The sequence below is a fragment of the Callorhinus ursinus genome, unplaced genomic scaffold, assembly GCF_003265705.2.
Source record: "Callorhinus ursinus isolate GAN/ISIS: 27379988/994484 unplaced genomic scaffold, GSC_fseal_2.0 scaffold68, whole genome shotgun sequence".
Classification (NCBI taxonomy): Eukaryota; Metazoa; Chordata; class Mammalia; order Carnivora; family Otariidae; genus Callorhinus; species Callorhinus ursinus.
The window spans coordinates 889491-905046 of record NW_027397130.1 but is presented as its reverse complement, the minus strand read 5'-3'; the positions used below and the strand labels follow the sequence as shown (position 1 = coordinate 905046).

Here is a 15556-nt window from a genome sequence, read left to right as displayed (position 1 = left end):
TGTAGCAGCACCAACTTTCGGGGTCCTTCCCGGGGAGCAGACAGCAGACACATGAGCGAGCAGCCCCCGGGGCCCAGGACCACGCGGTGGTCAGGGCTGGCTGAGTGGCAGCACCAGGCTCGGGTGTGGCCAGGGATCCTCCCAGCACTGGTCAGTTAGGGCAGTTAAACAACCAATGTAGCAAAACTAAGATGCCGTCAAAGACTATGGGCAGGACAGGGGCACCCTTTGCTGCTCTCATCCTTGTTGCTACACATCACGTGGCTCAGTGAGGCTCGGCATCTTCCAATCCAAACGACAACACGGTGAGAGCCCAGAGCCCTCCTCCATGAGCCACAGGGCGCTCCCAGGCCCTCCCAGTGCAGCACGAAACCTGACAGGCCTGGGGACACAGACCTGATCCCGCGCCTCGGTCAGGGCCTGAATCAGGTCCTCGGACTTGCGGTAGTGGTCCCTCTCCACACCATCACAGCGCTGCCGCCAGTCCAGCTCCAGCTGCACCTTCTCACGCTCCAGGCCCCGCTCCCTCTCCGCAGCCATGGACAGCTGCTGTTTGTACCTCCGGGGACGGGAAAAGCACGGAGGTCAATGTCTTGCACACGAAGAGCAAAGGTGTGCTGCAGGTGATGGGGTGGAGGGAGGGCGCTACCACACTGCAGTCGGGTCCCTCGGGGGCCCCTGTGGGCTGGCCCTATTCCCGTGCACTCGCGGACACGAGGCATGCTTGGCGCAGCTGGGAGGAGTCTGCAGTGTGGACACGGAGGAGACAGGGCACCTGCGGGCAGGCTCAGGTTCAGAGAGGAGCAGGGACTCCCAACACCAAGGAAACCAGCACCACGGAAGACCAAACTCAAGAAACAAAAGAACCCACTCGTAAGAAGAGAAGGGAAGAAAGCCAACAAACTTGGGGAAAAAAGAGATGTGGTTCCAGCAGAGAAATGTGAGAAGGTTTCAGAGCCACCACCAGAGAGCACAGTGGGCCGAGCCGGAGGAGCTTGGAGCCACCAGGACAGAGAAAGCCTCCAGAGCTCAGAGGACCGACGTCCATCTAAAAGCAGGTCCAGAGAGATCAGAGCGGAGGAGACAAAGGAGAAAAGCCTGCACAACTGGGGGGACACACGTCCTCGGACCACAAGGGCTCTCCAGGCACCAGGCAGGGGGAGCTTTACAGGACCACACGCACAGACGCCGCGTGGAGTGTTGGGCTCCAAGATGAAAGAGAAGCCTAAGGGAGAGAGAGAGTGAGTGCCAGATGGGCCCCAGGCTTCTCGTCGGCCGCATGGGGCAACGCACGGTTGGGGGGCTCTGGACGGCCTCTCCCCCAAGGGTGGCGGGCTGTGTGCACGACAGGATGGGCGCGCCCCTGATCAGGTGAGGCCACACGAGACCCTGTCCTGCCCACTGGAGGGCGTTTCCTGCTGGTTTTGAGAAGTAGCTGCCGTGCCGGGAGGCCACATTGTCAGGGCCTGCAGGCACCTCTGCGGCTCACAGCCACGAGGAAGGACCCCTGCCACCAGCCTGAGGAGCCTGGCAGGAAAGGACAGCCTGGCCGATACCGTGGTCCCAGCCTAGTGAGACCCTCTGCCGGGGACACAGCTGAGCCGAGCCAGACTCCTGACCACAGAAACCGAGACAATAAATGGGCGTTGTTAAAGCCACTAAGTTTGCAGTGATTTGTTCTAGAGCAATAATAAAGTAACACACAATGGGTTTAAAACCCAGGGGAAGGGGTGCCTGGGTGGCTCAGTCGTTAAGCATCTGCCTTCGGCTCAGGTCATGGTCCCAGGGTCCTGGGATCGAGCCCCGCATCGGGCTCCCTGCTCCGCGGGAAGCCTGCTTCTCCCTCTCCCGCTCCCCCTGCTGGTGTTCCCTCTCTTGCTGTCTCTCTCTCTGTCAAATAAATAAATAAAATATTTTTTAAAAATCCAAGGAAAAAGTTATTTGGAATTTAGCATCCTAAACCTAGCAAAATCAGCACTCACGCAAAAAGGCAAACATGGGGACATCTTCAGACACAAAGGCTCACAGCAGTGGGACAGGGTTTCGCAAACTGTGGTGAAAGCCCACTTGTTTATTTTTTCTTTAAGATTTGTTTATTTATTTTTGAGAGAGAGAGAACACAAGCTGGTGAAGGGGCAGAGGGAGAGAATCTCGAGCAGACTCCCCATGAGCGAGGAGCCCGACGCGGGGCTTGATCCCAGGACCCTGAGATCACACCCTGAGCCAAAACCAAGAGTCGGATGCTCAACTGACTGAGCCACCCAGCCACCCCCGAGTTGTTTATTTTTAAAATGTCCACGGAGGGCCAGTACTTTGTAAAATGTCAGGAACCGCCACAGCACTGTCCCGTGACCATGAAGTTCCGGAATGCCTGTGCTCCCCACACTTGGGTCCCGTGGAGCAGGCACACAGGATATGTTCTCTGTCCACAACAGAACTAAATCAGAAATCAGTAACAGAAAGATATCTGGGAATCTCAAAATGATGGGAGACTTAGCAACACATTTCTAAACAGCCCATGGACCAAAAAAGAAATCACAAGGAAAATTAGAAAGTACTTTTAACCGAATAATATCAAAATTTGTGGGACGCAGCGAAGTAGTGCTCAGAAGGAGATTCACAGCATTAAATGCTTACATTTCTCAGAAAAAAAGAATGGTTCAAAAATAATAATCAAGGACCCTACCATTAAAAGCTGTGAAAAGAACACCAAATTAAAGCCAAAGGAAGCAGAAGAAAGGAAATAATCTTTTAAGAGTAGATGTCAATGAAATTAAAAACCCAGAAAACAACTAAGAAAAGTCAATGAAACCAAAAGCTGGCTCTTTGAAAAGATCCGTAAAATCGACAATGTCCAGCTAGACTGATCACAAACAGGACAGAGACAGTTACGAAGGCTCTGCGCACGCTGGGGAAACATAAAGAAACGCCACGAACAGTTCCGTGCCAACAAAGTCAACAATGACACGAAACGGGCAAACTCACTGAAAGACACAAATTCCCCAAACTGACACAGAAACATAGAAAACGTGCAACAAGCATGCAGAGAAGCCAGATGCAAAGTGCACACAGACGGCATGCGGAGCGGCTGGCGGGGCGGCCGCAGGGCTGGGGCCAGAGGAGAGGGGGTGCCAGCCGGCCAGGGACAGGGTTCGCACCTCGGCTGCAGGGGTGGCTGAGAGGTGTACGTGCTGGTCAAGATTCACCGACCGTACAGCTGAAACAGGTGCGTTTGTTATATTTAAATTACTCCTCAAGAGAGAGAACACGTTCTTTACTCAAGCGTTCCTTAGCAATCACACAGGAGACAGGAAGCAGCGACTTCCACACGGGACCGAGCAACAAGAATGCTGCTGTGGTGCTCGCTACGGACCCAGGCCCGTTCCCGGGGAAAGGCCCCCTCTGGCCACCCTCCATCACCCCGTCCCCGTGCTCTCCCTTCTCATGACCAGATGTTCTTCTTCTCTTTCCTGTTTGTCTTTCTCCCTCAATAGGATGCGAGGCCAGGGCCTTGATTCTGTTCCCTTTTGTACCCGCAGCGCCCAGAACAGCGCCAGGCCCCTAGGAGGTACGCAGGGAAAAGACCGCTCTCGGGGAAGCTGTGGGGACAGTCACCTTCCGATGTCCTGCTGGCATCTGGCCAGATGTGCCTTGAGTTCTACCTCCTCTCCCTGCAGCGACTGAAGCTGAAGGTCCTTGGAGATCATCTCCTTGGACAGCTGAGCAATCTGGGCATCCCAGCCGGATTTTAGAGCTGATGCATCTTCCCGAAGTCTGCACAAAGAAGGGAAGCTGTGTGACTGTGGGTGTGGTGCTCATTCAAGCTTTCCAACACACACATACCCACATGCGTGCCGCCCTCAAAGGAAACCCACACACCAGTGTCTCCAGATCGGGGTGGAGACTTCCTTCCTACCCGAGAAGAAACACCCGCCCGTCCATCCCACCAATCCAGGTGCCCACTAAACACCTACAACACGCCAAGTCCGCACCAGACGTGCAGAGGACAGTGAGCCATGGGGATCTTGGGGTGGTGCCGCTGGGCTCACCTTTGCCACACCTCGTGAAGCCCCTCAATGTGCAGCCCCTCAACGTCTTCAAGTTCAACAGTAAGACGAGGTTCTATAGAAACCCTCACACTACCTGGTAGAATCACCACAACCTGGATAAGTTTCCCCAGAAGAGCTCTAGAGAAGACACCTAGAGCTACTGCCCAGGGAAGCCACAGGATGGGTGGCACAACAGGCCGCTGGGGTTCACCCCATCTGCAGCCCGATCACTACAGGGAGAGGCAAGGAATCGCCACCTCCGGAGGAAAACAAGGCTGCTAGTGAGCCTCTAGAGTCTTTGGGCTCTGCTGCCAACCTGACTGGAAGCTGCATGGTGCCAGACACTTTCAGAGGAGGAAGAGTCTGTTGATAGAGTTTCCAGCATGATTCTTAGCCACTGCAAAAAGACCATTTTTCTTCATACACTTTTAACAAATTATTTCTAGTACAATTCATCAAACTCATCCCGACTCGTACCTGTTCTAACACCACAAAGGGCTAAACGACGTTGGGAACTTCAGAACACATCCAGTTAACACACTGTGTAGGTGCCAGGAGCGGGGGCTGGGACTGGCTCAGCCTGGGGGCTGCCCAACCCCGCTCCAGACGGCACGCCCCGCTCTGGTACTGCAGGGTGGTCAAGTGACCAAGTGCAGGCCAGGACCGTTGCCAAGATGGACCTCAGCATGCGCTGCCCTGGAGCTGTGTCCCCACAGGGTCTGGGCCTCGGCCGCTGTGCCGCACCAGCACCAAGTGTCTGACGTGATGGGGGGACGTGAGGGCTCTCCTCCGGCTACACTCCCATCCACACGCCACCAAGAAGCTGGACGGACACAAAACACCTGGGCCCTCATCTGGATTCCTGAAATGTAACCTTCCTCGTCACCCATCTGTCAGCAACTCTACTCTAAGAGGCAAAGGACATCAGCCAGCAAGGAACTTGTCACTGAGGCTTTTTCTGACCTTCCAGGTGGGAGAGTGGCTGGCAGCCCTGGAGGTCACCTGCCTGGGCCTCAAGCAGCACCAGGGGGACGTTCTGCGTGGACTTCCTGTTACACTCCCCAACACTGCTCCTATGCACCCCGAGTGTGGCAGCCCCCCCCCCAACGACAGGAGAAGCCGCTAGAACTCAGGAGCTGTATTTGTATGTCTTCTGTTTGCAACACACACTGACCAAGGGATCTGCCGACCGCGGGGCTCTGCTTGCGCTCCCGAATGTGAGTCCAGCTCCTGCACTAACTTGCTAAGACCAACCCAGCCCGAGAAGGTCGGGGCTCTGGAGAGTGTGGGGATTCACCCTTTACCGCATCCTGGACCCCCGCAGTCAAGCTCTCAGGCTTGTGCTGCTCAGCATGGGGCCACGGGCCACGCATGGCTCCTGAGCACATGGCTGCTCTGAACTGAAATGCAGCTTCAAAATTTAGCACCCGAAAAATGCAAAATATCTCCATAATAATTTTTTTCAGGCAAAAATTATTAGTTTTTATACTGATTACTTGTTAATGATGCGCCACCCGATTTCTGTGCCGTAACTGTGGACACTGGAAATCGGCCCCCCCCATGTGGCCGGTTGTGACTGTCATAGGGGTTATGGAGGCACAGGGCACGGTTGGGTTCTCGCAGAGCCTCTCGGGGCCATGGCCTCTCTGCTGTGGCGTTCATGACCTAATGCCCTCGGGAAAATCACCACAAAGATGCCCAAAGAAATAGCTCAAAACATGGGCTGTTTTGTTGCTGGTTTTCAAACAGCATATGTCTTAGTGTGAGAAGACATGGACTGTCCCAGGCACGGCGGCCCCAGGCAGCACCCGACCATGGCCCACATGCCAGATCGCACAGAGGAGCGGGAAATGCCAGGACAGACACGTCGAAAGGCGGGTGCAGGTGGAAGGAGGCCGGCCCAGGGCCTCACGCAAGGAAGTTCTGTAGCTCCTGAAGCAGCCGTGAGAAGGGCCCACACACAGCCTCGCAGCCCGGAGGGAACACATCCGCCCATCAGACTGTCACGTCTGCTTCCCTAACTACCGCTGCTTGTGTTGAACCCATCAAGCAAGACCATAGGTTCAATCTAAGGAAACCCTCCTGAATGAGCACTAACTTCCTGCTTTGTACAGTTGTGAGAGCCATCCTCCCGTGATGGAAATATAATTTGGCAGAGCACCCTCTCTAGAACGGAGCCAGGCACATTCCCCAAACATACAGGAAAAGCCAGTTGCTAAGTAAAGTGAACCTTAACCAATGACTGATTTAGCTGTCTTAATCAGATATTTTTAGTAAACACAGCTTCTCCAAGTATCACTTCGTCACTGGCGGCCAGGAGACTGGAGTCCAATGCCAAGTCCAGTTCCCAGTGGACACCGCACACAGCGGGACAGAACTGCTTACGTGTCGTGCCTCACCGAGATGCTGAAAAGAACACTGGGTTTAAGAAGAAACCAGTGGAATATTACTCAGCCATCAAAAAAAGAAATCTTGCATTTGCAACAGTGTGGATGGAACTAGAGGGTATTATTACACTATGCAAAGTAAGTCAATCAGAGAAAGACAATATACGATCTCACTCATATGCGGAATTTAAGAAACAAGACAGAGGATCATAGGGAAAGGGAGGGAAAAATGAAATAAGATGAAACCAGAGAGGGAGACAAACCATAAGAGACTCTTAATCTCAGGAAACAAACTGAGGGTTACAGAAGGGAGGGGGTGGGGGGCATGGGGCAACTGGGTGATGGGCATTAAGGAGGGCACGTGATGTGAGGAGCACTGGGTGTTATAAACAACTGATGAATCACTAAACTCTATCTCTGAAACTAATCATACATTTTATGTTAATTAATTGAACTTAAATTAAAAAATAAAGTTAAAAAAAGAAACCAGTTAATGGAAAATTAGAATCCTTGTGCAAAACAGTGCATCTGCTGTGAAAACCAGTCTGGCAGCTCCTCAAAAAGTTAAATATAGGGGCGCCTGGGTGGCTCAGTCCTTAAGCATCTGCCTTTGGCTCAGGTCATGATCTCAGGGTGCTGGGATTGAGTCCTGCATTGGGCCCCCTGCTCGGCGGAGAGCCTGCTTCTCCCTCTGCCTGCCGCTCCCCATGCTTTAGTCTTATGCTCTCTGACAAATAAATAAATAAAATCTTAAAGAAAAAAGTTAAACATAGATTTACCATATGATCCACCAATTCACCTTCTGGGTGTATCCCTCTCCAAATTTTAAAGAGACCTGAATAGGTATTTGCACACCCATGTTCACAGCAGCACTGTTCACAACAGCCAAAAAGTGGAAACAACCCAAATGTCCACTGACAGATGAATGGGTAAAGAAAATGTGGTCCACCCACGCCGTGGAGTATCACTCAGCCACGAAAAGGAAGGACATCCTATCACCTGCTCCAACATAGGTGGACCGAGGAGCCATTACAGGAAGGGGAGTAAGTCAGTCACAGAAGGACAGATACTGCAGGGTCCCCTCATATGAGGGACCTAGAGTCGTCAACGTCACAGGGACAGAGCGTAGACGGTGAGTTCCAGGAGGTGGGGGAGGGGAACGGGAAGGGACATTTTGGTGGCGGTACACAGCAGCGAACTGTGTACTTTAAATGGTTAAGATGGTAAGTTTTATATTATGTATGTTTTACCACAAATAACTGCACACATTCACACACACACACACACACACACACACACACACACACACACACACACGGCACAATTTGAAAAAAAGAAAGGAGGAAAAGGGTTAAGAAAAAGGACCGAGAGCCGCAGAGGTGCGCCCGCCCAGTGCCCGCCCTGCAGCGGGTGCGGTCAGTGGTCCTTCCACCCACACTCACTTGTCCATGGCGGCATCCTTCTCCTTCAAGGCATCGACCTGCCTCCACTCTGCCCTGCGGAGCTGCAGCTCCAGGGCCTCACAGCGGGCCTGCAGCCCCAGAGCCCTGGCCTCCAGCACCTGCAGCTGCTCCGCGTGGGCGCCCTTCACAGCCGCCAGCACCGCGTCCCTCTCCCTGGCCAGATGGTCGAGCTCCTCGTGCCTGAAACGCAAGCAGGTGTCATGCAGTGCCCAGGCCCCAGTCGGACCGCAGACCACACTCCCTCTCCTGTGCACGGCGGCTGCTGCACTTGGGACCTCAGCCGCCGCGCGTCCTGCCTGGCTACCTCTGTAGCAGCCGCTTGACCAGGAGCTCACATTCCTCAGATAAACACTGGCGAACAGTTCTTAGACGCCACGTCCCCAGACGGCTCCAGAACGCACACTCCCCCAGAAGAAAGACCCCGGCGACGGGAGCCCTGGTAAAGCAGTCTTACCGCCACCCCCGCCGGCTTTCGGCTCAGCAGCCATCAGTCACCCGGAACGCTGAGGGCGACTGGGGACCGAGGGACGTCAGCGGCTCTTCTGTCTTTGCCAGAAATGCCAGACCTACCAGAATCTCACCAGGACAGACGTCCATCTGGACAGGCCAGCGTGGGCTGGCGGGCGTCATGCGGACATCTGACTGGCAACACTCAGGACTTTTTATGCTTTTATTCTATTTGGTTTTGATAAAAAGTTAAAAGCCCTGGGGGGTGACTGGGGGGCTCAGTCGTTGGGCGTCTGCCTTCAGCTCAGGTCATGATCTCAGGGTCCTGGGATCGAGCCCCGCGTCAGGAAGCCTGCTTCTCCCTCTCCCACTCCCCCTGCTTGTGTTCCCTCTCTCGCTGTGTCTCTCTGTCAAATAAATAAAATCTTTAAAAAGAAAAAAAGCTAAAAGCCCTAAAAATTGTAATTTTACATGGTATTTTTTTATTATTTATTTTTTGGGAGAGAGAGAGAACGGGGTGGGGGAGAGAGTGAATCTTAAGCAGGCTGCATGCCCAGCACAGAGCCCAACTCGGGGCTTGAACTCACGACTCTGAGATCATGACCTGAGCTAAAATCAAGAGTCGGACACTTACCCGCCTGAGCCACCCACGTGCCCCCTACATAGTTTCTTTTTTTAAAAAAAAATATTTTATTTATTTATTTGACAGAGAGAGCGCACACAAGCAGGGCGAGTGGCAGAGGCAGAGGGAGAAGCAGGCTCCCCGCAGAGCAGGCCGCCCGATGCGGGGCTTGATCCCAGGACCCTGGGACGATGACCTGAATCGAAGGCAGACGCCTCACTGACTGAGCCACCCAGGCGCCCCTTCCATCAGCATTTTTCAGTGAGATGGTGAACCCTTATTCAACCACGTCATGTTAACATGCTTTTCTTTCTAATTACAGTCAAGCCTCATCCATCTTGCAACCTGTTCAATATTTTCTACCTTCTATTAGCAAAAAAGGAACACGTGCTAGTGGCTGTAACCACCAGCATCCAGCAGCACAGCCCTTCTCTCATCAAACCAGGAAAAGTCTGATCGAGACGGCTAGTGAAGGAGTCGAGTCACTTCCGAACTGCACTGCGTGATTGTTGGTCAGTGACTCTCAAAGGCAAACAGCAGACTCTGGGGTGGGAAGCCTGCCTTCTGTGCTGCCCGTGACGCCACAGAGTCCCATGGCGCCATCCGAGGGGCAGCATCTGCATATGCGCTAATGTGCCAAGTGTATGAGCACCAAATTGTCCTAACCTGGACCAGAACGCTCTAGGACATTTTACGAGGTGTGCTCTGTAATTCTCAGTGTTTTGATGTTACTCCTCCAAACACATAGATTCCCTTGGACTGAAAAACGAAGTGAGATGTTCTTGCAGAGCAACCTGACCAGCTAATGGTTTCACAGCAAGGTGGGTTCTGCTGCTCAGGTGGTCTGCTGAACACTTCCCCTAAATGGAAACTAAATCTGCAAGCTTGAGGTTTCAGGGAGAGATGGTAAAGCTTACGGCAAAATAAAAAGCATCTTACTGTATACATATCATGCTGGTGAACATGCATTCCGAGTCACAAGTTTCCCAGCCTCTCAGGACGAGGGTTTCCCAAGCTGCCACTAAGTAGAAGGGCACCAGGTGTATATAAGTCATGGAATAAGTCTTAGGAAAGCCTCTTATCCAAACCTCTAGAAACAGAGAACAGGAATGATCCTGCCAACTGAGCCAGGCACTACCAGCTCTTTGCTCCTAGAGTGACCAGCAGACACATGACATACGGTCATGCCGGGGCAAGGCCAGCAGGTGGCTCTCGGCTCGTGACTGGAAGGCGTTCAAAGCCTGGGGGATGCTGCCAGAAAGCCCACCCGGCTGTCCGTGGGTCGTGCATGTGACGAGGTGGCCAGCTCCACAAAGGTGCTCACAAACTGATGTGGGGACCCCTTCCCCTCAGTTGGGGGGCATTCCTAAGGAGACTTACAGTTTACTTAATTATTGAATTTTATAGTCTATTATATTGTTTTGTAAAGTATGTGCAAATAATTATCAGAATACCTTCATGTAGAAACCTTTTAGAACACTTAGAGCCTTGTGGTCCCAGCAAATTTCATTGTTTTTAGTTTATATAAATATATGCATTATGTTAGAGAAGACTGATTTCAAATTTATGAAGCATAAAAAATACACTATAGGGACGCCTGGGTGGCTCAGTCACTAAGCATCTGCCTTTGGCTCAGGTCATGATCTCAGGGTCCTGGGATCGAGCCCCATGTTGGGCTCCCTGCTCAGTGGGGGGCCTGCTTGAAATTTTCTCTCTCCCTCTGCCCTTCCTCCTCACATGTGCACGCTTGCTCTCTGTCTAAAATAAATAAATCTTAAAAAAAAAAGTGACCAGTTTTACTTCCTTTTTTTCTTAGAGATTTTTAAGTAATTTCTGCACCCAATGTAGGGCTTAAACTCACAACCCCGAGACCCAGAGTCATGTGCTCCACCACCTGAACCAGCCAGACACCCCTGAACAGTTTTACTTCTTAAAGCCAGTATTTATAATATGCTAAAAATTATATTCACTTTTTTAAAGATTTTATTTATTTATTGGACAGAGAGAGACACAGCGAGAGAGGGAACATGAGCAGGGGGAGTGGGAGAGGGAGAAGCAAGCTTCCCGCGGAGCAGGGAGCCCGATGCGGGGCTCGATCCCAGGACCCTGAGATCATGACCTGAGCTGAAGGCAGACGCTTAACGACTGAGCCACCCAGGAGCCCCTATATTCATTTTCAACAATTTCAGTTTATGACTAAAAACACTTTGGGGGTACCTGACCTGCTCTGTCGGTGGGTGTGTGGCTCTTGATCTTGGGGTCGTGAGTTCAAGCCCCATGCGGGATATAAACATTACTTAAATAAATAAACTTAAAAAAAGAAAAGGGCTCTAGCTCTGGACATGAAGAGGAACACTGTTTTTTCCCAAAGGCTGGCCACCACAGCGCATCCCAGCACCACGGGCCTGCATGGGTCCAAGCCGGACCACATCCTGCTGTGTCCGTGGCACCCACATGCCCCCGGGAACATGCACACAATGCCCGCCCTTGCTCCCACCTGCCGGCCTGGCCGAGGGGTACACGGGCCGATGGCATCTGTGCAGTGGCCTGGGATACAGCTCCCAGTTCCGGTCTGACTACAGGTGCAAAGGCAGTAGACGGACAGGCTGTAAAGCTTTTCTCCTCAGGGTGCACAAACGTCACGGCCAGAAAACACACAAATGCCCCAGATGGCCCATGCTCCACCAGCCTCGTCCATTCCCGTGACCGAGTACCCTCACAACCACCACACGCGCCTTCACCCGCAGCCACCCTGGTGCTTTCCAGAACAGGAACAGGGTGACTCCTGTGGCAGGTGCAACGGTGGACGCTGCCCCCCTCGGGCTCTCCGGGGCCCATGTCACCCCAGGCCCGGGCTGCTCCCAAAGGCACACGCTCCCCCACGCCTGCCCTCCCCCGGAAGCCTGCCTTGTGCCCTCTCTGAGCCCTCCTCATCCCGCGGGCCTCAGAGGTCTCAGCCTGGGTGGGCCACCACGGGCTTTCTCAGGGTCCCCGTGCCACCTACGGGCTGGGCCTCCTGACACCCGGCAGCGTGGGGCACACAGCCCATAGCGATGGATGAGGCGAGTATTTTGGCAGGAAGAAGGGGGCCCCTGAGAACCTAGAGAACATACAACCAACCAGGAGAGCAGGATTATTTTGCCAAAATAACGTAGAAATGAAAGGTGACTGTATCACCAAAGTAACGTTTGTTGCTGCAGTCTAAAATTAATGAACTGGTTAATAAAACTTTTTTGGGGGGACAGAGAGCTTGTGCGTTCGCTCAAGCTTGGGGAGGGGCAGAAGGCATCCCATGCAGGCTCCATGCCCAGCGCCAGCCCGACGTGGGGCTCGGTCTCATGACCCCAAGATCATGACCTGAGCTGAAATCAAGAGTCAGATGCTCAACCAACTGAGCCACCCAGGTGCCTCCTAGTTCATAAAACTCTTAAGTTCAGAAGTTTTAAAACACCAGGGCACCTGGCTGGCTCAGTCGGTGGAACACGTGACTCTTGGTCTTGGGGTTCTGACTTTCAGCCCCATGTTGGGTCGTAGAGATTACTTAAAAATAAAACCTTAAAAAAAATCTTAAAAAAAAAGTTTTAAAACACTAAAAAGCCTAACTACCACTGAAAAAATCTTGGACAGAGCACAGAAGCAGACCCAAGGCAGTGAATTCAAAGGCCGGACGGCCCCTGGGTTGGTGGGAGCCCCTGACTGGACCTAACCCCACGTGGCCAGGCTGGGAGCCAGGAACACTCACTTCCTCCTGAACACCTCCTCTTCCTTCTTCCTGGAGAGCTGCACACAGTTTAGTTTGCCCTCTAAGTCCTTTATCCTGAAAAGGAGGAAGTATTAGCCGGAAGAGCAGACGAGGACCCACAGCCAGGCCAGCCCCCAGCAAGCCAGGACAGGCGGAAGCCCCCAGCCCAGAGGAGGCAGGCGCGGCCGCACACCGGGCGTCCTTGGCGGCAGCCAGGTCCCTGAGCTCCTGGCCACTGTGCTGCAGCTTTTCCTCCAGCCCCGCGTTGGCAGCCTCGGCGCTCCGCAGCGACTCCGCGGCCTGTGCAGCCGCTTCCTTCAGAGCCACAAGCTCCTTGTTCAGCAGCTTTACCTTCAAGAGACAAAGAATTCAAAATGAGGCTAGAACTGGAACCGAGCAGAGAGAAAACAACTCAAGAAGCAGCGTAACAGTGAGGGCGTCCTCACGCACCCCCAAGTGAACAGGCTGGGGCCCCACGACCTCTGAGGGCACGCCGCACCCCACAGTGGGGCCCACACGTGTGAGCCCAAAAGACAGTCCCGGCTCCTATGTGAAGATCGCCGATAATGGACTCACACAGGCAGGCTCCATTTTAAAACAACCTTTCTGGGCCTCAGTCCGCAACTGTGAACTGCGGGCCACAATAATGGCTGCAGCAACCCACATCAGTCCGTGTGTGCATGCTGCCACCCTCTGGGGGAGGTGTTCCCGGGTTTGTAACAGCTAGGCACGGCAGACGGAGGTGGGGCAGGGCCCACCCCACCCTGGAGCTCAGGGCACATCCCGCGAGCCCTCTCCCCGCCAGCTCTCAGAAGTCCCCGAGGCCTCCTGGAGGTCACTGTAAGGCAGCCTGGGCCCTGGCTGGCAGGGGGCAGGGCTCCTACAGGAGCGCGGTCAGGGGGCCAGACAGGGCTTAAGAGGATGCGGAGAACCAGTGTCCCTGCCAAGGGGTGCCGTTGGGCTGGGAGCTGCCTGGCCTTCACGCCGGCCACAGAGAACAGGCAGGGTTCCTGGGGCCCTTGGACTGTGGCACTGTGGGAAGGCTGGAGGCCTGCGGGAGGGGCCCTCCCTGACCGCTAGGGCGGGGTTGCTCTTACGGACACCAGCTGCACGTCCACACAGGTGTTAACCTATCAGGGTGGCAGGGCCAGACCAGGTGCCCTTCTCCTGCTTCCTCCTCCCCTGCACACCCTCCCGCTTCCTCAAGGCTGGCCCGTCTCCACGCTAAAGGTCAGGTGTGCACGCTGCTCGTGTGTCCTGGCAGCCGGTGGACTAGTGCACCAGGGAACCCACGCTCACTGTGGCCCGGTGCACAAGGTGCACCAGGCCCTGACCACCCGCCTGGCCTCTGCTGTAAATGGGGAACGAGCAGCACCTCCCCGGAGACCCATTCCCAGTGCTCACAGAGGACACAGGCCAGTGATGGGCCGTCTCGACCAGGGTCGGGTGGCCGTTTATCCCGGGGGGCACCCTTCCCCAAGGTCGGGGCACCAGCCCTCCTCTGTCCCTTGTGAGGGGGGCCACATGGCAGGCACCGTGGTGGGCGCTCCCCAGGCGTGTCACCCGTGGCCCCTGTACAGCAAGGGAGGCCTCTGTGTGGACCCCGCCGTCCCGCCCAGAGGTGGCCTCGCGGCTCAGGAGCGGCACCTGACGTCTGAGGAAGGAACAGTCACCGCCCGAAGGCCACTCCCCACCTTGAGCTCATGAGTCAAGACCATGTTGCTCATGCTGTCCGCCTGCAGGCGGAACCCGTGCTCCCTCTTCCGCATTTCAGACTCGAATTCCAGCAGCAGTTCCTGAAACAGAAACGGCCAGCAGTGAGAGGAGACTGTTGCGCCCCAGCAGAGACCCCCACCACAACGAAGCACCAGGCGAGCGGGCGAGCAGGCCCGAAGCCACAGGACACAGAGGCCCCTGGTGGCGGAGGGGCCTCCACAGATTGCCCAGGGTGCCACCAGTTTTTGCCGGATGCCACGGAGCGGCCGGGCCTGTCCACTGGGCACACACAGACGAGGAGCTGCTGGGCACTCAGGACAGAGGTCCCTGTGCGGGGGCAGCCCTGCCAAAAGCTTTCCGGCTGGGTCTGCACACAACATGCCCACACCACTGCTCCCCGCCGGCTCCCCACCAGGACCCCACCCCACACCTGCCGGTACGCTGACCCCGGCTCTGCAAGCCGGCAGTCTGCTGAGCTTCACCCCTGGGCTGAACCTAAAAACCAACACATTATGATGATGACAGCAGTGCTCACCGTGCACCCACCAATGAAGGTGGCAGCAGCTCACAACTGACAGCCCACTGTTTCTCCTGGAGTCTGGGTTCCCCTCCGACCTCCCCCCACCTCTCTCTCCTGGGTCGTCCCACCCCCTCCCGTTCCTTCGTGCTGTCCTCTTGCACAGTGTGACCCTCTCTCCGGGGCTGCAGCCCCTCCAGAGGCCTTGGCCTGCACACTCTGGCCTGGCTTCTCCTGGACTGTGGCACGGCTGTCTCTCCAGCTGCCCTTCACACTTCCCTGTGCGTTCCCTGGTGCTCCTGCACCTCCTCCTGTCTGTGGTTTCCTCCTCCTGGGAAGCGCCTCTGCCGAGCCCCATGCCCCACGTGGCCTCACCGGGGGTTTGGAAGTCCAGCTCTGGCCTGGCCAAGGCGCCCTGGCTCCTGCGGAGCACTCGGGGAGTATGGGGCTGCCAGCTGGGCCCTGTGGCTGGGCCTACCCAATCCTGGGGACGCCAGGGAGTCTGCTCAGCTCAGGCCCCCATCTCTTGGTTCCCACTGTTCTGAACTCAGAAGGGAATGGAGGCAGCTGAGGGCTGAGCCCTTGGCCACTGGCCAGGCTGCAGAGCATAATC

At 54.9% G+C, this 15556-nt stretch overlaps 1 protein-coding gene across 13 annotated transcripts in view; it reads right to left on the bottom strand.

Annotated features, from left to right (window-relative positions):
- The window catches only part of CCDC57 (coiled-coil domain containing 57), a 93545-nt gene that overhangs the window by 66932 nt on the left and 11057 nt on the right, over nt 1-15556 (bottom strand). For all 13 annotated transcript variants that reach the window (XM_025859602.2, XM_025859596.2, XM_025859600.2 and 10 more), the window contains 6 exons: nt 14405-14506; nt 12904-13061; nt 12711-12785; nt 7879-8079; nt 3616-3774; nt 397-559 (listed from right to left, as the gene is read on the bottom strand). In XM_025859602.2, the coding sequence (XP_025715387.1) occupies nt 397-559; nt 3616-3774; nt 7879-8079; nt 12711-12785; nt 12904-13061; nt 14405-14506 (858 nt within the window). The remainder of the gene's footprint in view (nt 1-396; nt 560-3615; nt 3775-7878; nt 8080-12710; nt 12786-12903; nt 13062-14404; nt 14507-15556) is intronic.